The 27,759-nt window shown below is 41.4% G+C and overlaps 1 protein-coding gene across 2 annotated transcripts in view; it reads left to right on the plus strand.

Annotated features, from left to right (window-relative positions):
• MAP3K20 (mitogen-activated protein kinase kinase kinase 20) overlaps positions 1 to 27,759 on the plus strand; it is a 147,277-nt gene that overhangs the window by 108,164 nt on the left and 11,354 nt on the right. For both annotated transcript variants that reach the window (XM_084812965.1, XM_084812976.1), the window contains exons 14-17: positions 634 to 773; positions 2,085 to 2,147; positions 3,936 to 4,028; positions 26,896 to 27,012. In XM_084812965.1, the coding sequence (XP_084669091.1) occupies positions 634 to 773; positions 2,085 to 2,147; positions 3,936 to 4,028; positions 26,896 to 27,012 (413 nt within the window). The remainder of the gene's footprint in view (positions 1 to 633; positions 774 to 2,084; positions 2,148 to 3,935; positions 4,029 to 26,895; positions 27,013 to 27,759) is intronic.

A 27,759-nucleotide genomic window follows, 5' to 3' on the forward strand; every position in this document is an offset into this window, starting at 1 on the left:
CACATTAAAGTAAGCAAGGATAAATGCCCTCCTATAGTTACAGACAGTTAACATGTGCAAGAATGGGGCTCTGGCAATTCCATAATTTGAAAGATTACTTAAGGGTAGTGGAGAATAATATTTGTCACTGCACTAAGGGCATTTCTACACCAGCTTAAAATCCTGCATTTAAAACAGGGCTTTCTGCTTCCATTTTAAATGCAGGATCACTTCACCCGCTTCCTTTCCCCCTCCCCTTTTCCCCTCCTTCTCCCCATATCTGAGTCTTCCATATCTTTCATTGATCTCGCTCTTCTTCTTGCCGCTTTTCCTCTTTTCACAGAGGGAACTCAAGCAGAACACAACGGGGTAATTTGATAGCTCATTATCTGCAATATGTTTAAAAATGGAACCAAGGGCATTTAGTGCAGGAGATGCCTTGGAGCAATCCAAATTTCAGTGAAGGAGCAATCTCAATTGCAGGATAAAAGCTCCGTGTGAAGAAAGCCAAAATATAGGTCTATTCACCTCTGGGTACCAGAGAGCGGAGTCTTCTTTAGGCCATAGTTATCTAACACCATAGGGCAGAAACCCAACTCACAAGAGTTGACTTTCCTGTGTCCAGATTTCTGAGCAGTTTCTCATTATCTTAAGATGACACATCTGGTGAAATGAGCATATATTCCAGCTTGTTTAAAGAAAATCACATCACAGGGAAGCGATTACTTCTTCTGGAAGAAGAAGACTTGAAGGACATGGGAATTGTTTCCAAAGGACACATCATTCATTTGAAGGTACCTAAATTGCAAGCCTTGGATGATAAAGGAGCTGTAGAAAGGAATTAAGCATTTCATGTATTAAAATCATTTTTAAAAATCCCAGTCACTCAGGACAAAAAGAACTGCCGACATACCTAAGAAGAAGAAGAAGAAAGAATGAAAGCAAACTAGAATAATATTTCATGGAATGCTGATCAAGCTTGTTAAACTTTTATTAGGGACAAAAAATAAATTCATAGATCTTTGTATTGTGCAGCTTTGTGTAGAGTAGGATTTAGAATTCCCAAAGATTATTCTAGCAGCACATCCATCATCCACTAAACCATTCAGTCCTTCTGGTTGTAAAGAAGATGTGGCTGTGTACAGACACTGTGGGAACCTAAATGGGTGTGGAGGAGAGTGCAAAGTGGCTAGGGGCAAGGATTGCACCTGCATGCTAGGGAATAGATACATCTATTATTATCAAAGATCAGCACATGCTAGGGAATAACCTGTGTATGCAACTACAGTCCTCAGCTGGCAGGGAGTTTCACAGGCTGAAGGGAAGCAAAGTGGCTCTGGGCCTAAAATGAGAGGAAGGGATCGGCCTCAGAGAAACATTGACCATGAGCCCAATTTCCCCATCATTTTGGGCAACCTAACTAGGTTACTTCTATTAAAGTTCTTCAGATTCTCTACAGTGGAGCCATAGCTCAGTAGTAGACCACGTTCTTTGCATGCAGAAGTCTTCAGAATGTACAGATGGATGAATCCCCATCTCGAACCTCTGCCTCCATCGACTTCGAAATAAATCATTTTCTTTTATCATGCCATACAACCAAAGCTTTCGCCATTTTACAGTCACCTGAGAACAGTGTATTTGACTCCAAAGGGAATATTCTGTACTCTGACTCAGGGCCGGCATCGGTGCCCGGCATTGCCATCAGCTCCCAGGGCCCAGCACCCTGGCACAGCCCTCCACTGATGCTGACCCTGGGCCACCTGCCTTGGATGTCTGGGGCTAAAAGTTGCCCACCATTTTCATTATCCACAATGACTTGGACCAATACTGTGTTGGGGGCATTGTGGGTAAGGAAGAGGGCAGCTGAGTCACGCCGCCCACTGTAGCTCCACCTCCAGGAAGCAAGACTGGGGGGGGGGGAACCAGTGTAGGAGGGGGGTACCAGAGAACACTTTATTGTGTGGGGGCTCGCGATTGGAACTGGCCCTGCTCTGGCTGAGTTATGGGGAAATATCTGTATATGCTGTGTAGAAAGTTCTGTACTTGTACTTTTGAACTTGCTTTTACTCCTGAACTTACTCGCGCTTTCCCCCCCTCGTTCTCAGACCGCCATTGAGAAACTAACTCAAGATTACCTCAATATGTTTCATTTTCCACCTCTGATTAAGGTAACTAAAGTTATATAAACAGTAAAAATATGAGTTGACACCTGGGAAGGAAATATCTGTGCAATTGGGATCAGCAAATTTACATGACATATTTAGATCAAATGAATTTGTCATGGAGGTGGTAAGCCTATGTTGGGGCTGTACCGCTTCAGGCTGCAGGTAAGGGCTAACATGATTAGAAAAGTAGGTGTTGGGTAGAAGGGTTTTAGCCTAGACTTCTGCATGGCGGGTTAGTTTTCTGGGTACAGAGAATTTTTTGCATGGAGGAATATTCCATCGTGTGAGCCTTTCTCTGCCATTCGAAATGGTACAACCCAGATACAGATTTTCCACCTCAGTGAGAACTAGGCCTTAGAAGTAAGACCATAGATTAGCATTCCCCAAGCTGGTGCCCTACAGATGTTTTGGACTTGAACTCCCATCAGCCCCAGCCAGCAAGGCCAATTGACAAGAATGCTGGGAACTGTAGTTCAAAACTTCTGGAAGGTAGTAGGTTGCGGAAGGCTGCCATAGATGACCTTCTGGAGCCATATTTTTTTTTTCTTCTTCCAGAAAATGGCAACTGGTATGATAGAAGCATTTGTACCCACAGTATGCATATATTGTTGTCTCTGATAAATAAACTTTGTGGGGCTTTAAACTTGTTTTAATAAAGACAATACTGGGACAAAAGAAAAAAGAGTATTGGCTACAGGAAACAGTGCCTCTAGCATGCCACTTTTTTGTTGTCTGTCTTCACCTGTAGTTATTGTACAGCTCATGCCATATTTGGTCAAACACTGTTAAATCACAATGTCAGCCTTCCTAGCTGTCTATCCATCTAAACTGGTCCAGCATTGTTGCATTTTATTGTGAGTTTTGTTTAATTCAGTAGCAGGCACTCAACATTTTATCAACTCATCAGACAGCATTAATGCACCGAGTTCTGTCTTGTTTTTCTCCCTCACAGTGCTTTCAGACGTTGGGTAACATCTAATGTTGTGCGAAAGGAAGGACAATGCATACAGCAAATCTTTCATTCTCCTCCTTCCCCCTGTGCCCTGCAAAAAGCCTCTCCAGAGGGTGGGAGGAACATTGGGAGGTGTGTCTTACCATGCTGCAGCCGGGGTACAGGGATCACAGAAATTGGAAACTTTGCACAAGCTTCTGTCCCCAATTTCAAGGATTCCCCTCTCCCACTAAAGCCCAGTAAGACTAAGTTCATAATGTTCTGTAGGTTCCCCTGCCCCCAGGTCTTGGGGTGGCTTTTGAGGGGGACTAGAGGGCTGCAGGGAGATGGAGGGGGAAGGGAAAGATCCATTGTGTGAGCTTGCTTCCTGCCATTCATGCAATACTGGATTTCACCCATAGAGTTTTGTAGGTTGTTGGCACTCCGAATTAGCCACCCACAATCCAGGGACTGAGGGTGCTGATCCTCTGCTGATCACTGCTGGCCCACACAGATTAGCAGCAACAACATGAGTGGTGCAGCTGCCTTATGCCAAAGTAGTGATGGTCACTCCAAACCCCTGCAGTAGGAGCTTCCTGTTGAACTTCCAGTACTGTGTTATCACCTCTGCTTGGCTGATGTCTAAAAACTCCCTTATAGTTCACAGTAGAAGGAAACCATTTTCAAAATGTGTACAAAGCAAGATTCCTTTTTACACTGAAGACTTACCTAAGTAGAGTCAGAATTGTGTAATTATATTCAGAATGATAAATTATTTAACCCCATCTGTCAAATAATAGCCTTGCTCTGAACTTAAACAAACCTGAAACAAGATTACTCATCCTTTCTTTCTGTGGTAGGATTCTGCCAGTGAAAATGAGGCGAGCGAGGAGAAAGTAGTGAACCTTGAGCTGGTTTTTGGCTATCATTTCAAGCCTGGAAATGGCCCTCAGGTAAATGAATGATTAGGAGATTATACTATTTGTTTCATTCACAAGAAAACTCCACCATATATATTCACAATCTGCACAAATATGTTTGGTCTGCCAAGTGACTCATCCTGCTATTCATTAGTTTGGTAAGAATCTTATGTTCAGGGTGTCATTGCCAAGAACCAAACAACACATTCATATTCAGAACAATCAAATGGCTCAGCTCTTCTAGGGTTCTTAGGGCCAAAAAAGGTGTTACTTTATATCCATACCTAGCAGCTACGTCTTTTAATTTTTTTACTCTATAGTAGGTGCAGGGGTTCTGGATTGAAACCCTAGTGTTGGAGGTAGAGGGGCTTTTAAGATCAAAATCAGAGGCCCTGCACCTACTCTAGAGTAAAATTTTTAAAAAGCCATACCTGCTAGATACCAATATAAAGTAATATCTGTTTTGGCCCCTTTTTCAGAATGTAGAAGTGAATCACACCACTGAATACTCCTTCATATCAAAAACTCGAAGTCTGTGGAAACCTAGCATGTCAGGCAGGAAGGTTCTAGTCTAACCTTCTCGATGATGCACTAATTTTCTATAAGATGGTATTTCTAATCTATTCTAATATTCCATTGCTGCTGCCTCCCTTCTTTAGGGCTTTCATCCTGGATTAATTAAACTGCTGTTAGCTGTTATATTCAAACTGAGGAACAGTTTTAAATCAACTTCAAACTGTGGTTTAAGATCCAGGTTGGTAAACTGACATTAAACCACAGTTCCACATTTCACAAATAACACCGAACTGTGGTTTAATTAAACCAGGATGTAAGTCCAAAGGAAGGGAGGAGGCAAGGTGGGGAGGGAGCACACGGTCTTGTTATTTGTTCCCAGCTGCTGAACTATGGTTTAACAACCCAGGAATTGAGCATCTGAACCAAGCCATAGTTGACTAGCGACGCGAAAATGTTAATGGGCTGGTGTTGATTGTGAAAAAATATGCGATGACTCTATTCTTTATTTTTGAGAAAGAATAACTAAGACTAATCATGGACAACAGCATTATTGGTATGCTACTATGATTTGCAAGAATAACAGGACAACAATTGTCTGGAGAAGACTTTGAGGGAGTTTGGAAGCGGGGGGAGAAGCCACAATGGCTTCTTTTACCAATGTGACCATCCAAATCCAGTCCTTGTGTGTTATCCCTCAGTTTTAATCTCTGTCATGACTTAAATTTCTCATTTAAAATCCGCACACTGAAAGTGCAGAAAGCATTTTGATCAGCTTGCAAATTTACAGCAAAGTTGCAAGCAATGTGCAGCAGAAGGTTACCATCTATTGGAAAATACACCGTCAGCTGAAAAAAGGAAGTTAGCATTTATCATAATCAAGACAGATATATTTGGCAGGTTGACACTTATCACCAAATGGAACATCAATTTAGTATTGCAGGGAAATATGGCCATTTCCCTTTGTCTCAATCTATACCTTTCTCTTCTATGATTTTTTTTTCAGTGTTTTTAGATGGCATCAGTATGAACACTAGTTAGCAGTCTCATCCTCCAGTTTGCTGACTCAGCATGCTTAGGGCATTTTTACATGTGATCGTTCCATTGTCTTTGAGCGTTCCATGTGCTATTTATAGGAATGTGTGATCATTGTTAATGTGAAGTCGAAAGTGAGATAAAAGTATTTGTAGCCGAAGTGCCAATTCTGACTAATGTAGATCTCACAGTTGCATTTCAAACCAGTTTAAGTCTCATGTGGGCTGTATGTATCACTACACCAGCATACTATCACTACTTTGGAATTGCAGAGATATGAATGGGCAAAGTTTGTTTAGCACTGAGGCACAGCCTTTGTTTTGCTATTTTGTTTTTTGTGTTGTGTATTTTTATAAATTGATTTTTTATAATGTTTTTATTAAAAAAATATTTTTATAAATTGATTTTTACACATCCTTTGAAACCTGCTGTTCTACATATTGTACACTTAGCTAAATGTAGATGTAGTAAAGTTCACATTCTGGTTTTTATTTTACAAAACAAAAATTTTAAGCATCCAAGCTTGAAAAAATTAACTTTGCTTTTGTATAATTTCTGAGACATAAAGCCTGCCAATTTGGAAGTAAGATCTAGGGGGTGTCTCCACCAGCAGTTTACTCCGAGCTGACTGTGTGTTGAGGTCGTTGGGGATAGATGACGTCATGGCCATCCAGCAGCCACCCCGGAGCTTATCACGGAAAAACCAGATTTCTGGAGACTGCTTCAAATCCGATTCTTTTCCTTAAGTCGGGTTCTCTCTATATAGTTGTTGTATGCCCCAATCCCCACATTTAGCTCAGGTATGCTAGCCGTGCCCAGGGGTGTGCCTTTCACCATGACCCTAGTCAAGGGGTGTTTCCTCCCCTGAATGAGTGCTGAATGAGGCTTGCCTTCTCAATGCCCACAGAAATAACAGAGAAGCCCTGCAATTGAAATGGCACATATCAAAGCCCAATTCCTTAAATGCAATTAAGTGTGATTTCAAGGCTCTGATTCATTGCCTTAGGACATCACAGCTCCCTTATAGAGATCCTGTGCATTAAAATGGGGGCTGGTTTCCGTCTCTTTCCCACAACAAACCCATTAATGTCTCCTCAGAAGTAACTCCCATTGTGCTGAATGAGGCTTGCCTTTGAATGCCCACATCAGAACTTACAGAGATTCCCCCTCAATTGAAATGGCACATTTTAAAGCCCATTTCCTCAAGTGTGATTAAGCTAGATCTCGAGGCTCTGATTCATTGCCTTAGGAAATAAGTTCTTTGCAGCTTGGTTATAGATATCCTGTGGGTTACAATGGGGGCTGGTTTCTGACTTTGTGTTTACTGCTCTCTTTCCCACAACAAACCCATTACTTCCTCTTCAGAATTAATTCCCATTGTGGTCAGTGAGGTCCTGCAGGTTAAAATAGGGGCTGGTTTCTATCTTTGTGTTCTCCCCCATCCTTTCCCAGCACAAGCATATGTGTGTCTACCTGGAAGTAACTCCCATTGTGCTCAGTGAGGCTTTCTCCTGAAATGCAGGTGCATCTGGACTTTCAGGGGAAAGAGAAAGGGGGGTGAGGGTGGGAAGCCTCACTTATTGATTGAGTAAACCCTGCCAGTCAGATGACTTCACTCCAACCCCCCCCCCCCCCGGAAGTATGTTCTGTGAAGCGATTTTTACTGCTGTGGAGAATCTGCTCATGGAACCCCTGCTCACAGCAAAGCTGATTCCTTTAAAAAAAAAAATGCAGTACTCTTCCATTAGCTTCTCCTTCCATTGTCGTGGAAACACGGCCCCAGTATGTTCAATGGAGACTTAGTCTGAAAAAGTGAACTTAGGGTTGCAGCTTTAACCACACTCCTAATCATATGGAATGTCACAATATTCCTGCAATGGCAACATGACAGGGCACAAATCATTCTTTAATATTTCCAGAACTTTGCAGTTATAACTCAGGTAAATCTCTTCAAGTCTTATTAATATATCCATTTAAACATGTAAACAAAAGATTGAGAGAGATGAACATCTGACTTGGATTCCTGCATTGAGCAGGGGGTTGGACTCGATGGTGTTGTAGGCCCCTTCCAACCCCACTATTCTATGATTCTATGAACACTCTGATAAATCTATCCAACCACCAACTTCTTACATAGCCAGACCATACCCTGCACAAGAAAGCAAGAATCTAGAATGGTAGCCACCTCAAACATTTTGCAGGATTATTAACTGCAGTTGTTGGAGATGTTCTCTTTTACACAGTAATGTCTCTGTTCTCAGTATGGAAAAATACTTCCAATTGTAACTTTAGAGGACCTCTAAAGAACGGGGAACAATTTTGTTGTTGTTTATTTGGTCAGTCGCTTCCGACTCTTTGTGACTTCATGGACCAGCTCACGCCAGAGCTTCCTGTCAGCCGTCGCCACCCCCAGCTCCCCCAAAGTCGAGTCCATCACCTCCAGAATATCATCCATCCATCTTGCCCTTGGTCAGCCCCTTTTCCTTTTGCCTTCCACTTTTCCTAGCATCAGCATCTTCTCCAGGGTGTCCTGTCTTCTCATTATGTGGCCAAAGTACTTCAGTTTTGCCTTTAATATCATTCCCTCAAGTAAGCAGTCTGGCTTTATTTCCTGGAGTATGGACTGGTTTGATCCTCTTGCAGTCCAAGGCACTCTCAGAATTTTCCTCCAGCACCACAGTTGAAAAGCATCTATCTTCCTTCACTCAGCCTTCCTTACGGTCCAGCTCTCGCAGCCATAGGTTACTACGGGGAATACCATTGCTTTAACTTTGCGGACCTTTGTTGTCAGTGTGATGTCTCTGCTCTTACCTATTTTATTAAGATTTGTCATTGCTCTCCCCCCAAGAAGTAAACGTCTTCTGATTTCCTGGCTGCAGTCAGCATCTGCACTAATCTTTGCGCCTAGAAAGACAAAGTCTGTCACTGCCCCACGTTTTCTCCTTCTATTTGCCAGTTATCAATCAAGCTGGTTGCCATAATCTTGGTTTTTTTGAGGTTTAACTGCAACCCAGCTTTTGCACTTTCTTCTTTCACCTTCGTCATGAGGTTCCTCAGCTCCTCCTCACTTTCAGCCATCAAAGTGGTATCATCTGCATATCTGAGATTGTTAACGTTTCTTCCAGCAATTTTAACTCCAGCCTTGAATGCATCAAGCCCAGCACGTCGCATGATGTGTTCTGCGTACAGGTTGAATAGGTAGGGTGAGAGTATACAACCCAGCTGTACTCCTTTCCCAATCTTAAACCAGTCCTTTGTTCCGTGGTCTGTTCTTACTGTGGCTACATGGTCGTTATACAGATTCCTCAGGAGGCAGACAAGATGACTCCGTATCCCCATACCACCAAGAACTTGCCAACATTTATTATGATCCACACAGTCAAAGGCTTTAGAAGAGTCAATAAAACAGAAATAGAGGTTTTTCTGAAACTCCCTGGCTTTCTCCATTATCCAGCGGATATTGGCAATTTGGTCTCTAGTTCCTCTGCCTTTTCTAAACCCAGCTTGTACATCTGGCAATTGTCGTTCCATGAACTGCTGGAGTCTACCTTGCAAGATCTTGAGCATTACCTTACTGGCATGTGAAATAAGTGCCACTGTTTGATAGTTTGAACATTCTTTGGTGCTTCCCTTTTTTGGTATGGGGATATAAGTTGATTTTTTCCAATCTGTTGGCCATTCTTGTGTTTTCCAAATTTGCTGGCATATGGCATGCATCACCTTGACAGCATCATCTTGCAAGATTTTAAACAGTTCAGCTGGGATACCATCGTCTCCTGCTGCCTTGTTATTAGCAATGCTTCTTAAGGCCCATTCAACCTCAGTCTTCAGGATGTCTGGCTCTAGCTCAGTGACCACACCATCAAATCTATCCCCGATATTATTATCCTTCCTATACAGTTCTTCCAGATATTCTTGCCACCTTTTCTTGATCTCTTCTGTTTCTGTTAGGTCCTTGCCATCTTTGTTTTTGATCATACCCATTTTTGCCTGGAATTTACCTCCGATGTTTCTTAATTTTCTAGAAGAGGTCACTTGTCCTTCCTATTCTATTATCTTCTTCCACTTCCGTGCATTGCTTGTTTAAAAATAATTCCTTATCTCTTCTGGCTAACCTCTGGAATTGTGCATTTAATTGGGCATATCTCCCCCTATCACTGTTGCCTTTTGCTTTCCTTCTTTCTTGGGCTGCTTCCAGTGTCTCAGCAGACAGCCATCTTGCCTTCTTGGTTTTCTTTTTCTTTGGGACGTTTTTTGTTGCTGCCTCCTGAACAATGTTGCGAACTTCTGTCCATAGTTCTTCCGGGACCCTATCTACTAAATCTAGTCCCTTAAATCTATTCTTCACCTCCACTGCATAGTCATTAGGAATATTAGTGAGCTCCTATCTAACTGATCTGTGGGTCTTCCCTATTCTCTTTAGTCTGATTCTAAATTGTGCAATAAGAAGTTCGTGATCTGAACTACAATCAGCTCCAGGTCTTGTTTTTACCAACTGCATAGATGTCCGCCACCTTTGGCTACAAATGATGTAGTCAATCTGATTTCGGTGTTGACCATCTGGTGAAGTCCATGTATAGAGTTGTCTCTTAGGTTGTTGGAAGAATATGTTTGTTATGCACAGTGAGTGGTCTTGGCAAAATTCTATCAGCCTATGTCCTGCTTCATTTTGTTCTGCCAGACCATGCTTGCCTGTAATTCCAGGTTTCGTTTGACTGCCCACCTTAGCATTCCAGTCTCCTGTAATGAAAATAACATCTCTTTTTGGTGTATTATCTAGTAGGTGGCGTGCTGCAGATCCTCATAGAACTGATCTACTTCTGCTTTTTCAGCATCTGTGGTTGGGGCGTATACTTGGATCACTGTGATATTAAATGGCTTACCCTGAATTCGAATTGAGATCATTCCATCATTTTTTGGATTGTATCCAAGCACTGCTTTAGCCACTTTATTATTAATTATCAAGGCTACTCCATTTCTTCTGTGGTCCTCTTGTCCACAGTAGTAGATCTGGTGGTCATCTGATATGAAGTGGCCCATTCCAGTCTATTTCAGTTCACTGACACCCAAAATGTCTATATTTAATCTTGACATCTCCCCAATAACCACATCCAATTTGCTCTGGCTCATAGATCTTACATTCTAGGTTCCTATGGTGTGTTGATCTTTAGAACATTGGATTCATCATTCACCACCAGCATCATCAGCCACTAGCCGTCCTTTTGGCTTTGAGCTAGCTGTGTCATCACATCTGGGGCTAGTTGAACTTATCCTCTGTTCCTCCCCAGTAGCATTTTGACCATCTTCTGACCTGGGAGTTCCATCTTCCGATGGTATACTGACATCTCTCTGGTTGTACTGATCCATTTAGTTTTCATGGCAAGAACACTGGGGTGGGTTGCCATTTCCTTCCGCAGGGATCGTATTTAGTCTGACCTCTCTGCCATGACCTTCTCGTCTTGGGTGTCCCTTCACGGTTTAGCTCATGGTGTCATTGAGGTGCTCAAGCTCCAGCACCATGATAAAGTAACGTTCTCCTTTGCTGGAGGGGAAATACATACCTAGTTCTAAAACAAGTATAAATAAGCAGGAGCAAAAAAAAGTTGTTGATGGTATCAAAATGTTTTATCCACTGAAAGAACAATACTTCTACACTTAGGTTGAATGCTAGGAAAGTTGGGTTGGATCCAGACTTGTCCCTCTGCACTCAGAAGGACTCCTTCCACTTGCAGAGAGAACCAGGATCCAGCAGAGGCTTCCTTCTGGAGGAAGTAGATGAAGTGGTGAATTTTGCCAATTCGTCCTTCCCACTGTAGCCCTGTCTATGGGAAGATTATGAAGGCATCATTTGTGAACGTTTGAAAAGAAAAACGGTGTGTGTGAGTGGGTATCTATTATGGATGTTTTAAATATAGAATATACTATTCTTGGACATATATGATCTATGGATTCTTCCAGCTTTATGGGTCTTGGAGACCTAAGGGAAATAATGAAGAGTTGCATAAAATCCAGCCTTTGTAAAGGAGATCATATTTGGCTTGTTAGGCCAAATATGATCTCCATACTACTTGATGAATCTAAAGTTGTTGTTGTTGTTCAGTCGCTAAGTTGTGTCCGACTCTTCGTGACCCCATGGACCACAGCACGTCAGGCCCTCCTGTCCTCCGTTCTCTCCCGGAGTGTGCTCAGGTTCATATTCATTGCATCGGTGATGCTATCTAGCTATCTCATCCTCTGCCGTCCCCTTCTCCTTTTGCCTTCAATCTTTCCTAGCATCAGGGTCTTTTCCAGTGACTTTTCTCTTCGCATTAGGTGGCCAAAATATTGGAGCTTCAGCTTCAGGATCTGTCCTTCCAATGAGCACTCAGGGTTGATTTCCTTTAGGATGGACTGATTTGACCACCTTGCAGTCCAGGGGACTCGTAAGGGTCTTCTCCAGCACTACAGTTCGAAAGCATCAATTCTTCGGTGCTCAGCCTTCCTTATAGTCCAGCTCTCACAGCCATACATTACTACTGGGAAAACCATAGCTTTGATTAGACGGACCTTTGTCGGCAAGGTGATGTCTCTGCTTCTTACTATGCTGTCTAGGTTTGCCAGAGCTTTCCTCCCAAGGAGCAAGGGTCTTTTAATTTCATGGCTACAGTCACCATTTGTGGTGATCTTGGAGCCCAAGAAAATAAAATCTGTCACTGCTTCCATTTCTTCCCCTTCTATATGCCAGGAAGTGATGGGGCCTGATGCCATGATCTTCGTTTTTTTCATGTTGAATTTCAAACTAGCTTTTGCACTCTCCACTTGCACCCTCAACAAGAGGCTCTTTAGATCCTCTTCGCTTTCTGCCATTAGGGTGGTATCGTCTGCATATCTGAGGTTGTTGATAATTCTCCCGGCAATCTTAATTCCGACCTGTGATTCATCCAGCCCCGCATTTCTCATGATGTACTCTGCATGTAAGTTAAATAAGCAGGGCGACAATATGCAGCCTTGTCGTACTCCTTTCCCAATTTTGAACCAATCAGTTGTTCCATGTCTGGTTCTTACTGTTGCTTCTTGGCCCTCGTACAGGTTTCTCAGGAGACAGGTAAGGTGGTCTGGTACTCCCATCTCTTTAAGAATCTGCCACAGTTTGTAGTGATCCACACAATCAAAGGCTTTAGCGTAGTCAATGAAGCAGAAATAGACGTTTTTCTGGAATTCTCTTGCTTTCTCCATGATCCAGCGAATGTTTGCGATTTGATGTCTAGTTCCTCTGCCTCTTCGAAACCCAGCTTGTACTTCCGGTAGTTCTTGGTTCACATACTGCTGAAGCCTAGCTTGTAGGATTTTGAGCATCACCTTACTGGCATGTGAAATGAGTGCAATTGTACGGTAGTTTGAACACTCTTTGGCGTTGTCCTTCTTTGGAATTGGAATGTAAACTCACCTTTCCAGTCTTGTGGCACTGTTGAGTATTCCAAATGTGATGGCATATTGAGTGCAGCACTTTAACAGCATCGTCTTTTAGGATTTTAAACAGCTCAGCTGGAATACTGTCATCTCCGCTAGCTTTGTTGTTAGTCATGCTTCCTAAGGCCCACTTGACTTCACTCTCGAAGATTTCTGGCTCAAGTTCAGTGAGCGCACTATCATGGCTATCAGGGACATTCAGATCTTTCCTGTATAGTTCTTCTGTGTATTCTTTCCACCTCTTCTTAATCTCATCTGCTTCTGTTAGGTCCCTGCTTTCTTTGTCCTTTATCATGCCCGTCTGTGTACAAAACATTCCCTAGATATCTCCGATTTTCTTGAAAAGATCTCTAGTCTTTCCCTTTCTATTGTTTTCCTTGATTTCTTTGCATTGTTCATTTCAGAAGGCCTTCTTGTCTCTCATTGCTATTCTCTGGAACTCTGCATTCAGTTGGATACATCTTCCCCTTTCTCCTTTGGTTTTCGCTTCCCTTCTTTCCTCAGCTACTTGTAAAGCCTCATCAGACAGCCACTTTGCTTTCTTGCCTTTTTCTTTGGGATGGATTTAGTTGCTGCCTCCTGAACAATGTTACGCACCTCTGTCCATAGTTCCTCAGGCACTCTGTCTATCAGGTCTAATCCCTGAAATCTATTCCTCACCTCTACTGTATATTCAGAAGGTATATGATTTTGGTCATACCTGAATGGTTTAGTGGTTTTCCCTACGTTCTTCAATTTCAGCCGAAATTTTGCAAGAAGCAGCTCATGATCTGAGCCACAGTCAGCTCCAGATCTTGTTTTTACTGACTGTACAGAGCTTCTCCATCTTTGGCTGCAAAGTACATAATCAATCTGATTTCGATATTGACCGTCTGGTGATGTCCATGTATAGAGTCACCTCTTGTGCTGTTGGAAAAGCGTGTTTGCTATGATCAGCGTGTTCTCTTGGCAAAACTCTATTAGCCTTTGTCCTACTTCATTTTGTACACCAAGGCCATGCTTGCCTGTTATCCCAGTGATTTCTTGACTTCCTACTTTAGCATTTCAATCCCCTATGATGAAAAGGATATCTTTTTTTGGTGTTAGTTCTAGAAGGTGTTGTAGGTCTTCATAGAACCGATCAACCTCAGCTTCTTCAGCCTCAGTGGTTGGGGCATAGACCTGAATTACTGTGATGTTGAATGGTTTGCCTTGGATTTGTACTGAGATCATTCTGTCGTTTTTGAGGTTGTACCCCAGTACTGCTTTTCCCACCCTTTTATTGACTATGAGTGCTACTCCATTTCTTCTAAGGGATTCTTGCCCACAGTAGCAAGAATATAATGGTCAGCTGAATTAAATTCGCCCATGCCTGTCCATTTTAGTTCGCTGATTCCCAAGATGTCGATGTTCAATCTTGCCATCTCATGTTTGACCACCTCCAGCTTTCCTTGATTCACTGACCTTACATTCCAGGTTCCTAAACAATACTGTTCTTTACAGCATCGGATTTTCTTTTCACCACCAGACACATCCACAGCTGAGTGTCCTTTCAGCTTTGGCCCAGCCGCTTCACTCTTTCTGGCGCTACTTGGAAATATTCTCTGCTCTTCCCCAGTAGTATATTGGACACCTTCCGACCTGAGGGGCTAATCTTCCGGCGTCATCTCTTTTAGCCTTGTGATACGTTCCATGGGGTTTTCTTGCCAAGAATACTGGAGTGGGTTGCCATTTCCTTCTCCAGTGGACCACATTTTGTCAGAACTCTCCGCCCTGACCTGTCCATTTTGGGTGGCCCTGCACGGCATAGCTTATGGCTTCACTGAGTTATGCAAGCCCCTCCACCACAACAGAAGGAAACAAAAGTTTAGAGACTTGAAAATGCATTTTTTTAAGACTTAAAACAATGTAACTAATTCACCAAAAAAGGAATCCGTACTTTAAAAATAATAATGATAGTGCTTGTGATTAGGCACTCTGATTTTAAACAAACTGATCAGAATATTTGCATATAGCATCATCCTAATCTTCCTCCCTTGCTGGCTCAACCTGCTATTTTGTAATGTTCATGGCTGTCACCCCCATATAAGCAATTAAATAGCATTGCAGCAAAACTGAAGATCAACCTACGAGACTTAAAAATGTCTTTCTTGCAGTCACTTAGGCAATGGGAAACCCTGAAACCCACAGCAGCTCCTCTTGAAATATAATTTCTCATCTTCGAATTCTATCCATCTCAGCCACTGAAACCTGCTGTTTTAAAAGTGCTAGAGACAAACAACTGTTTCTAGTACCTAAGCAATTCATTATTATGCATAAATTCCTCCTCGTAATACTTGAAACAAAGAGAATAGCAAGCAAAGCATCATTTCTTCTTTAAAAAATACTGGCCATTTTAATTATTCCTAGGGCCTAATTCTGCAGTTCTCAGCCAAAATTGTGACTGATTTGGGATGCTTGCCTGAATCTAGCTACAACCCTTATAGTCATGAAAACCTACAGCTCATATATACCAATGTTTCACTCAATTTGTTTATCATTTTTAACGACCGCCTCTTCCCTAAAACCAATTTTTAAAACAGGATCCAGAATAAATATAATAATAATAGTAATAATAATTATTTTTTAAAAAACCATTCCTGTGTAGCCACCTTTTCTATACTGGTGCCTACTTGGCAGCAGTCTTCCTTGACCCAAGACAGAGGCCATTGTTAAGGCTATAACACATTTACATATTTTGCAATAAAACATCAGTTATTTGCATTACTGTGTCAAGTTTTATTTGATTCTTTCACCTAAAAATGACTCATTTTCCTTTCTTGTATTTTTTTTAAAAACCAAACTACTCTAAGCTTGTTTGAGAATAATCAAAAATTGCCCATTTAGCTAGAAGTCATTTTCTTTTCAAAAGGCAAATGTTATTTAATCTTTCAGCTGTTCATTGTGCCATCATAAATACTTTCTTTTCAGCACAGTTGTGGGGACTGAAATGAGCCCACTAATTGCCTCCCATTTCGACTGACATGTGGTGGTTTAGTGGAAAGGGAACACAGCAGGGAGAAGGAAATAGGAGGCTGAGAAAATGAGAGCTAATTATTTTCACTGCCTCATGTCAGGCTCTGTGTCAGCCTTGTTTTTACAAACTGGAAGGTTTAGCACTAAATAAAACAAACTGGCGTCATGTTTTTATATACTGGCAGTGTCATGGAAGCAGCTGCACATCTCAAAGACAATATAATGCCTGCGTTCGCATGGACACCATCTGACAGCCACCGTGAGCCACTACTAATGAGGATATCACAGTGGTGCCAAGTGAAAGGTGCTGAATTATGTATGATTCTTCATCAGTACAGCAATAGTCCTGTACATCATTACGAGACATTGTTTTGCTGAAAGAGATTAAAACATTCTTAGTTCCAGACCCTGCAACCTAAACACGCTACAAGAGGTTATTAATGGAATTTTGAGGGAGAGTTTCTTGCAGATTTCTTTTTAGGGTTTTTTTTTTTTTAAACCTCTCTCTCTCTCTCTCTCTCTCTCTCTCTCTCTCTCTTGGGACAAAGCAGTGGTGGGTCATGACACTATATATAAAGAAGAGAAGCAAATTAACCATACTTGTGTTATCTCCCTTTAAATCTGGCATAATAAAATATAGTGTAGCAGAGTTAGCCTTAATGATAAATAACCCAGGTGCTACCACTATAGACGTTCTAACTTCTATTGCCTTTAAAACAGCAGGTTTCAGCAGCTGAGATAGATAATAGCAAAGAATGTAAAAGAGCTATTCGGGGCTGAAATTATCAACATGCTACTACTTTTAATACCAGCATGATCAGGCTTTTTTCATGTCTGTTTTATCTTACATTACATCTTATATTTTTTAGTATCCAGTTTCCTGCTAAGATGGCACCTCCATTTTTTTCTCTAATGTATCTTCCACTTCTTTTTTCTTTCAGTCTACTGTAATGTGAACTAAATGTTATTTTAAAAATCCAAAAATTCATTCTAAAAACAGGTCTCTTTCAAAAATCACTTCTCCTAAAGTTCGGTTTTTTATTTGACCAAATTCTCTTGCTGGTTGTTCATTTTCACAGTGAGATTCAACATCTGGATAATGCAAGGGAGAGACACCATGTTAAAAAAAACCCAACCTGACCTTTTAAAAGTCTCACCACAATTACAGTTTTGATAATTAGTGGCAGAACTGCCCAAGACATCTTGCTGCCTGGGGCAGAGCAGCAAATCTTCACAACCATGTCAAGGCGCTTAGTAACCAAGGTTGGTCAAGTTATTTTGGCACCTGAGGCAGAAAATCCCACAAGCGCCCCCCCTGCTCCCAGGCAGTAAATCTATATATATCGATATATGTATCTGTCTGTCTGTCTATACGCACACACACCAATAATAAATTAAGGGTGCTTCCAGATAAAACTTTTACTGTACAATCGCATTGCTTCATTCATGGAATTTTACAGGAAGACAGTGACATCTTCCATTTGTAGGTCTCCCATATTGAACCACCCTTTCTTCTGTCTTCTTGTTAGGAAAAAAAACATTAAAGGAAAAAAAAGATGGAATAGCTGCACAATGCCTTTTGAGCGCTAGCACTAGGAGTCCTCTGTCTGGAAGCACCCTAAATAAATAACCATGTGCTGCCCTTTCATGTCACCCAAAATCAGCTGCTGGAGGGGGGGCTGCCTCCTCTGTCCAATGGTAGAGCCAGCTGAGTTGGAGTGTGCTTCATACTTGCTTTCTCCTCCCACAGCCATTTCCAGAATTTCCGTAAGTGTAAATGAAAGCTTTGTTTTGTTTTTCAATTGAAGTGTCAGTGTTTCTCTCGCTACTACACAATGTAACTTCTTGTTCCTATTTTAAAGTGTATCAGTCATATGCCCAGTACCATGAGCGGCTATGCTGGGGCATCAGGTCACAGAAGGGAGTCTTGGAGCTAACGCAGTTCATCCCTGGCCTCAGTGCACAATAGTGTGCTCTATGAAGTGCTTCATGCACATTCTCTCAGTAATACTTACAACAGAGGTGGGCAACTTGTGGCCATCCAGATGTTTTGACCTATAACTCCCATAATTCCTAATCAGCATAGCTAATAATGAGGGACGATGGGAACTGTAGGCCAAAACATCTGACAGGCTACAAGTCACCCACCCCAACTTACAACTCTGTAAGGTAGGTCAATCAATCAGTCATCGTCATCATCATCTGTATTGCTTCTTCTGTGCTACTTTGTGGCAAACGTATGGTGATGCCACAATTTCCAAGGAGCTGTTCAAAATGGGGGAGAGCAGGAGCAAATGGGAGTGGGGCTCGCTACAGCTCCTCCTTCTGGATCTAAAGGGCCAATAGAGTAGACCTGGATCTGCAGAACAAGGCAGTGATGCTCTTGGCACATTTTTTAACAGCTGTTTAAATGGCAAGTCTAACAAACCTTAATGGCTTTTGCATCACTTGACCTGCTTTAGATGCAGTTTTTAGCTTTCATGACTGCACAGATAGAGTCGTCATTCTAGTTGTTTTAGTTTGAAATGTGTGAAATGCTGGGAAAACGTTGGACATTAAAAGAACTCTGCTGGACCAGAGCAAAGGCCTCCCTCGTCCAGCATTCTGTTCACACAGTAGCCAACCAGATGCTCATATTAAGCCCACAAGCAGGACATAAGTGGAATAGCACCCTCTTGCTCATGTTTCCCAGCAGAGGCATACTGCCCCTGATACTGTAGGTACTATCTAGCCATCATGACTGGCAGCCACTGATAGCTTTATCCCCCATGTCTAATCTCCCTTTAAAGCTGTCCATGTTGGTGGCCATGGCTACATCTTGTGGTAGCAAATCTCTTAGTTTAATAATTGGCTGTGTGAAGAAGTGCTTTTTTTAAAAATCTGTGCTGAATCTCCCACCATTCAGCTTCATGGGATGACCCCAGGAGAAAAACCTCTTTCTATCCACTTTCTCCATGGATGTCCCCAATTACTCACCTGTTTTCTAACCTAAATAGCCCACAAGTGTTGTAACCTTTCCTCATAAGAGAGTTGCTTCAACCATCTGATCATTTTGGTTGTCCTTTTCTATACCCTTTTCAGCTCTCCAACAGCTTTTTTAGGTACTGTGTGACTTTTAAAACAAAAAAATCCCTTCACAGCCTATCTTCCCAGTTTATCCAGTAGTAAACTTCACCATGGTATCTTCATGTAGCAAGCACATTTCAAAGGGAAATTGTTGTGGTTGTTTTATTAGTTGGACTTAATCACATTTATGACATTTTTGTGGAACTTGGCTCTGTATTATACAAATTAGTAATATACAAATTAGTACCATAATGTGTTCTGCTTTGTTCTGTAATTGTCCTATTCTGATTTTAATTATAGAAATCTGTGATAAAAAAGTAAGAAGTGTTACCTATATGCCCCGAGGCGTTTACAAAACAAGGCTAAAAATCCCGTGCACACTAAAATGGGAGTAACTCGCACTGAAATCAGAAGGCCTTACTTTTGAGTAAACATGTTTAGGAATGCATGGCACTACTCCCATATATTTGTACCTGCTTTGTAATTAGGCCTACAACTGCTACCTGACAAAGGATCTCTCATTTTACTTTGTCCCATTTTTAACTTCTCACACATTTGTTCCCTGTTTTCCATATTGTCTTCAGTATAGGCAGATCATCCACGAACTGTATCAAGAGCTTTTTAATGATTGTGACATTTATTCCACAGTAAAGTTAAGCTATACCAACTTTCTCCAACCTGGTGCCCTCCAGATGTTTTGAACTACAACTCTCAGACTTCCTGACCATTGGCCATACTGGCTGGGGCTGATGGGAGTTAAAGCCCCAAAACATTTTGGAGGACACCAAGTTGGGGGAGGATGCACTATACTGTGGACATGGCATTCATTACTTTTACTGGCATCCTGTTGGAGAAAGGACAGTTTAAAATATAGTAAGACTATTTTAATTTTATCTGAAATTCTGTATTTTCCCACGGTATAGTGTAGGCCAACCTACCCCAACTTGGTATCCTCTAGATGTGAGATGTGTCAGACTACAGTTCCCATCAATCTCAGCCAGCCTGGCCAATGGGCATCCTGGCTATGGATAATGGGAGTTGCAGTCAACACATCTGCTGCAGGGCACCAGTTTGGTGAAGGCTGGCAAAATGATATATAGATGCTGTTATCAAGATTACAGCCTTGTTTGGGGCAATAAGCAAAGAACAAAAGAACTCTGGCAAATTCTGTGGTTAGAGATTTTTTGGAAGATTTACGAGTGGTTTTTAAGAGACATATCACAGGCCAGAGAAAAAATTCAGCTGCCCTCCATGAATAAGAAATGTTGGTTCAGTGGAGGAATTTTTGGCTTTGAGTTGGTGTTGACAAAGTAATGAAATGGGATATAATCCAGAGATCTTGTCAACAAATCATAATATCTATTCCACCAGCTACAGCTATTGTAATTGTTGTTTTATAACAAATGCCCTATATTGTTCAATTACACTTACACCCACTTTATAACTATTTGGTTCCTTTATTTTTTGTATGAGCAGATTTAAAATGAACACATAGGTTTAAAATGAACACATGTGGCTGAGTCTACCTTCAATATAATTGTATTTATTTATTTAATAGATGTATATGCTGCTGACCATTTTGAAAAATAACTCTAAGCAGTTTTAAATAAATAAATAAATAAAAAACTAAAATACATTAAAATACATTGTGATATGCATTAAAATACAATTAAAACACATAACAATTGCTAAAACATTTATATAAAATATCAATAAAAACATTAAAACTAATACAACACCATAATTACATACAAACAAATTATATAGTTCACTCATATATTAAACAATCAATGTGAACAGCTCTGCCTCATGCTGGTAGTGCAGTCACATTTCAGATCCCCTAAATATCTGTTTTTGGACTGACTCCATAAGAGGTAATGGGGCAATGCTCACTGGGATCTAAGACTTTTTCTGTTGGAAGTAGTTCTAGCAGCCAGCCCCTGGGGAGTCATGAAGTGGCTGGGATCTTTTTTCTGGCAGCTATGTAGCCATGCCTAATTAATTATCCTGACTGTAGTGATACATGTTAACATGGGGTTGCTCCTGTGCAGGAGGGAGACTGGTCCATCCCTTAACAAGTTTTGTTGAACCTGAATGGTTATTCATTATTGTATGTTTATATTTTAAAAGATTTAAAAGATTTAATTTTTCTGTCAGCTGCTTGGGCTTAGAAAAAGTGGTACACAAATGTCTTAAATAAATAAAATTGTACACGGGTCTGATAACAAAACATGGTCTTTGTCTTTGAATCACAAAGTATATATCTAGTTTCTTTTTGATTGCTATTCTTAAAGATGTTAATTTGAGTGCCATTCTTACAGTTCTCAAATTTTATTCCAAGTGTCCTGGTTTTCTTTGGTAGTCTGTGAACAAAAAGAGCATTTTTGCTGTAATGGACAGAGTGTAGGACTTGGGCCAGGAACATCTGGATTCAAATCCATGCTAGAAGCTCACTGGGCTTGCCTCCACACTGCCAAGGCATTGCTTTGCTGTAATTAGCTAGAAGAGGAATTAAAACAGGTTATACACACCACACTTAATATAGCTCTAGATTAACAAGCAAAGTATGTCCCAAGACCCTTCTAAAAGGTTTACTAAGTCCCATTCAGCAAAGATCCATTCCAGTGTTAATTAAAAGATCCCTCTTCACAGGTTCTCCCTGTTTTATTTCTTTTTCTTAGCCTTGGCTGTGGGATGAATGACCTCTTAATTTCCCCATTGTCAGTTTCTGTACCTGTGGGGGGCAAGGTGTGTGAGAAGCAAGAGTCTCCAGTATCAGAGGCAGTGTACCTATGCACTCCAATTGCTGGGGATTATGGGTGGGAGGGTGCTGTTGCATTCATGTCCAACTTGTGGGTTTCCCATGGTCAGCTGGTTGGTCACTGTGTGAACAGAATGCTGGACTAGATGGACCCTTGACCTGATCTAGCAGGGCTCTTCTTATGTTCTTATTCATCATTAGTCCCTGCAGCTGCAATCAACAGGAAACAATAAACAGGCAGGACCTTTACACCAGCGGAAGGCAGAAGGTAGATCTGGATCTACTGGTAGTTCTCTAGGTGATTTGTACTAGGTTGGCAAGGATTCCTGACTCCCAGTTATTTAACAATAGTAGTAACAAAATTAACAAAACTAAATTATACTGCTGAAATAAACAAAGCTTGGTATAACCAGGAGTGGATTGTGAGTGCCATTCAGTTCTGGTCTTCAGAACAAATTTGTGGGCTCAGAATTCTAAGTGTATGTCTTTTGCACCAGAGGCAGGGCAGGTGAACCTGGGGTTCAAGTAAAAACAAATTAGATCCTGCACACCTGAAGTCTGCCCATCTCTGCTATAAACATTTTCATTGAAGGCACAGGTGTGCTGAAAAGCCTCAATAGTTCCTGCTTGTCCACACTAGACAGCCTGGTGTGGAAAATGCATTTTAAATTTGTTGTAAAAATTGCTAGAAATCAGGAAACCTTAAAAATACAGATCAACACAGGAAACAGTGTTGCCACGAACAGTTTTCTGTAAAAACAAACAAAGGATGGGCTTGTGTGGAAGCAACTTGGGTGACCTTGAGCCATTCATAGGGTTGCAGAGAGGATAAAATGAGCTAAGGCAATGAGGCAATGAAACCAAGGCCTACAACAAGAAGAGAAGAGTAGTAATAGTGGGAGACTCCTTACTGCGTGGAATTGAAAACCAAGTATGTTGCGAAGACCCATGGACTCGCCAAGTATGTTGTCTCCCAGGAGGATGGATTAGAGATGTGACTGAAGGGTTGCCTACACTCATAAAACCCACTGACAGATATCCCTTTCTTCTCATCCATATGGGAACAAATGATACTGCCAAGCGGAGCTACAAAGAAATCACATCAGACTTTGAAGCTTTGGGAAGGAAACTCAAGAACTTTTAGGAAAGAAACTCAAGATAGTTTTCTCATCCATCCTTCCAGTAGTTAGAAGAGGGATAGAAAGGGAAAGGAAAATACTCCGGGTGAATGACTGGCTACAAAGGTGGTGCCAACGCGAGAGATTTGGATTCTGGGACCACGGGCTATACTTCCTCGAAGACGGACTGTTGGCAAGGGATGGGTTGCAGCTCACAAGGGCTGGGAAGAATGTGTTTGGCCGCAGCATGAAGAACTTCATCAGGAGGGCTTTAAACTCCCTCTGGGGGAGGAAGACGTAAAGTTGGAGGTAACAATGGATGAAGGCTCATGCACCCCAATGGAGAGAACAGCTCCAATAGTGCCCAATCTTCAAAAACATGTAGGAAGAAAGCCAGATGATAAAGCACATGGTCTTCGATGTCTATATACAGTACTAATGCCCAGAGTATAGGAAACAAACAGAATGACCTTGAACTCTTAATATGGGAGGGAAATTATGACTTGATAGGTGTAACTGAAACTTGGTGAGATGACTCCCATGACTGGAATACAGCAACTGAAGGATATAACTTGTTCAAGAAGAACAGAAGGAACAGAAGGGGAGGTGGAGTTGTACTATATGTTAAAAATACATATCTCTGCACAGAAATACAGGAGGAGGAGCTTGGTAGCCCCATCGAGAGCATCTGGGTTAAAATAAATGGAGCAAAGAATGAAAGGAACATGGTGGTCGGAGTCTACTACCGGCCACCCAATCAAAGAGAAGACGAGGATGAAACTTTTGAAAAGCAAATAGCCAATGTTTCAAGGAAGCATGATGTAGTAGTAATGGGGGACTTCAATTTCCCCAATATTTGTTGGGAGACAAATTCTGCAAAACATGGCCCCTCCAAGGAATTCCTGACTTGTGTTGCTGATAACTTCCTCCTACAGAAAGTGGAGGAAGGAACTAGAGGATCAGCTATCCTTGACTTGATCCTAACCAACAGAGATGAGTTAGTGGATAAAGTAGCAGTTACAGGAACTCTGGGGGAAAGTGACCCTGTTATATTTGAATTCTTGGTTCTAAAGGAAGCAAAAGCCGAGTGTAGCCAAAAACATACCCTGGATTTTAGGAAATCCAATTTTAATAAACTCAGAAAAATGATAAGTAAGGTCCCATGGCAAGCAACTCTAATGAGAAAAGGAATCCAAGATGGGTGGGAGTTTTTAAAAAAGGAAATTCTAAAGGCACAATTACAAACAACAAGAAAAAAAGGTGGAAGACAACAGAAGAAGCCAAAGTGGCTTCACAAAAAGCTTAGAGATTACCTGAAAACAAAAAAAGGACATATATAGGAAGTGGAAGGAAGGTCAAGCTACAAAGGAAGAGTACAGGCAGGTAGCACAGAATTGCAGGGATGGTGTCAGGAAGGCTAAAGCTGAGAACGAGCTGAGGTTAGCGAGGGAGGCTAAAAGCAACAAAAAGGCTTTCTTCAGATGTGTAAAGACAGAGGAAAGAAATGGTGGTTCAGCTATTAAATAAGGATGGCAAAATGATAACAGATGACAAGGAAAAGGCATAAGTGCTCAATTCCTACTTTGGCTCAGTCTTCTCCCGAAAGAGGGTCTATGACCCCCCTAACAAAGGCGAAGTACAGGCTGAAGGGGCAGGATTGCAGCTTGAGATTGATAGGCATATGGTCAAGGAACACCTAATTACTTTGAATGCATTCAAATCTCCAGGGCCAGATGAACTGCATCCTAGGGTAATAAAGGAACTGGCAGAAGCACTCTCAGAGCCACTGTCTATTATCTTTGAGAAATCATGGAGGATGGGTGATGTGCCCAATGACTGGAGGAGGGCTAGTGTTGTCCCTATCTTCAAAAAGGGCAAAATGGAGGAACCTGGGAACTACAGACCAGTCAGTCTGACATCAATTCTCTGGGAAAATTCTGGAGCAGATGATAAAGCAATCCATCTGGAAGCACCTTGAAAACAATGCAGTGATTACTCGAAGCCAACATGGATTTGTCAAGAACAAATCCTGCTAGACTGATTTGATCTCATTTTCTGATCAGGTAACCTCCTTTGTGGACCGTGGGAATGCTGTAGACATCATATACCTTGACTTCAGCAAAGCTTTTGACAAAGCGCCCCATGATACCCTGATTAGCAAACTAGCTGAAAGTGGGCTAGATGAAACAACGATCCGGTGGATCCACAGTTGGCTACAGAATCGGACTCAAAGAGTGCTTATCAATGGGACCTTCTCAAACTGGGGAGAGGTAACAAGCAGGGTACTGCAGGGCTCAGTCCTGGGCCCAGTGCTCTTCAACATTTTTATTAATGACATGGATGAGGAGGTGCAGGGAATGCTTATCAGATTTGCAGATGACACAAAATTGGGTGGGATCACTGGAAGACAGAAACAAAATTCAAAGTGATCTGGATAGGCTGGAGCGCTGGGCAGAAAACAACCGAATGAAATTAAATATGGATAAATGCCAAATTCTGCACCTAGGAAAAAGAAACCAAATGCAGAGTTAAGATGGGGGATATTTGGCTCAACAACACTACAAGCGAGAAGGATCTTGGAATTGTTGTTGATCACAAGCTGAATATGAGCCAACTATGTGATGTGGCTGCAAAAAAGGCCAATGCTATTTTGGGCTGCATTAATAGAAGCATAGCTTCCAAATCCCGTAAAGTACTAGTTCCTCTCTACTCAGCACTGGTTAGGCCTCATCTGGAGTACTATGTCCAGTTCTGGGCACCGCACTTTAAGAAGGATGCAGACAAGCTGGAGGGGGTTCAGAAGGAGGGCAACAAAGATGATCATGGGACTGGAAACAAAGCCCTAGGAGGAGGTCTGAAAGAACTGGGCATGTTTAGCCTTGAGAAGAGAAGACTGAGGGGAGATATGATAGCGCTCTTCAAGCACTTGAAAGGTTGTCACAGAGAGGAAGGGCAGGACCTCTTCTCCATCATCGCAGAGTGCAGGACAGGAATAATGGGCTCAAGTGACAGGAAGCCAGATTCCGGCTGAACATCAGGAAATCTTCCTGACTGTTACAGAAATATGACAATGGAACCAATTACCTAGGAAGGTAGTGGGCTCTCCCACACTGGAGGCATTCAAGATGAGTCTGGGCTGTCAGGGTTGCTTTGACTTGGATTCCTGCATTGAGCAGGGGGCTGGACTTGATGGTAAAGTCCCCTTACATTGCCCTAAGGTGCTGGGAGGAAAGATGGGATACAATACCCAGGCTTTTGCTGATTTTAATATGTATCTTAGTATATTTGTTGTTTTTATCTTTGTATTTTAATTATTGTTTTAATGCATTTTGTATACCACCCTGCAATTTGATAATGAAGGACAGTATATTAATATTTTAAATAAACAAATACATACAATGTATGTACAGGAGACAGAGAGGATTTGAAATGTGATGTCTCAATGCCTCAATATTAGCTTGCTGTTGATCTGTCAATTTGCCTGGTTTGGCTTATAAAATAAAATGCTCACAGTTGTTTCAGAAATAACCTCCACCTGTTATAAAAGGTACATAGTTCAAATACCTTCTCTGGTTCTTCCAGGAAAACACATTCCATATATATATATATATATATATATATATATATACACACACACACACACACACACACACACACACAGATATTTTTATATATATATATATATATATATATATATATATATATATATTTTATTTTTTTTTTCCTGGTGACTTTTGCTTATACATAAGCCAGTAGTTCATAAGTTTTGTTCTACTGGAATTTGCTTGTTCCCTGCAGACCATTTCTTGCCTAGCAGCTATCAGAATACATGAAAAACCACTGCGTTTTGGTTTTGTAGCTGTGAGACATTGAACCTATACGTGCACATGGAAGAGGAGCAAACATGGAAAAGAGTTGATCCAATTTCCAATGCTAACATGTTGTCTTTCCTTTTCAATACTAGGACTGTAAATGGAAAATGTATATGGAGATGGATGGGGATGAGATTGCAATAACCTACATAAAAGATGTGACATTTAACACTAACCTACCTGATGCAGAGATTTTAAAGATGACAAAGGTAAGGTTCTGTTTATGGGCTTGAAGCTTTAATGACTGCTTAGATCTCAAACAAAGGTATTAAAATACCACAGCAGCAGACTTTTGTGCCTATAGAAACTCATTCTGCAGGCAGCTTTAAGACACCTCCTCCCTTTTTGCATGTTTCTATCATAATAGTTTTTTGTTAAACATTCCTTTTTCACTCCTGCTAATAATGAAGCAATGGGAAGACTTAGACACTATAATTAAAGTGTGTGATTTCTTGGTTCCATAACAAAGTCAATGGTACATCAGTCAATGCACAGACTACTTCCAAACAAGAAGAACATTCATCAAGGTGTAATGGAAAAATAAACTGTTGACCTTTGAGAACAATTTATATTATTAAAATGTAGAAACAAGGCAGACATATTTAGTGGGGAGGAGTCATGAACCAGGCCTATGATTTATGAGGTCTGGCAAACTTCCGTTTTACAGAAGTCCCAAATTCTGTTGTAGAAATTTTCCATGCTGGCAAAGCAGCTAAGCTACTTCAGGATGGGTGGTGCCTAGTGCTAATTATCACTGTTCTTCCATTGTACGCAGTGGTGTAGTAGAACCAGGGCTCACAGGGTCAAAGCACCAGGACTTTCTGATTAGCAGGGATGATGATGTTATCTGCCACCCCCACCCCCGTTCATGCTCTCCTGTTCCCTCTGAGCTGCAATCCTTACAGCAGCTATAGGAAAAATGGATTTTTCCAACAACAACATATATTTGTGAGCTA

Source organism: Heloderma suspectum, chromosome 1 (assembly GCF_057233095.1).
Source record: "Heloderma suspectum isolate Gila_16-S chromosome 1, 16-S_ref, whole genome shotgun sequence".
NCBI lineage: Eukaryota > Metazoa > Chordata > Lepidosauria > Squamata > Helodermatidae > Heloderma > Heloderma suspectum.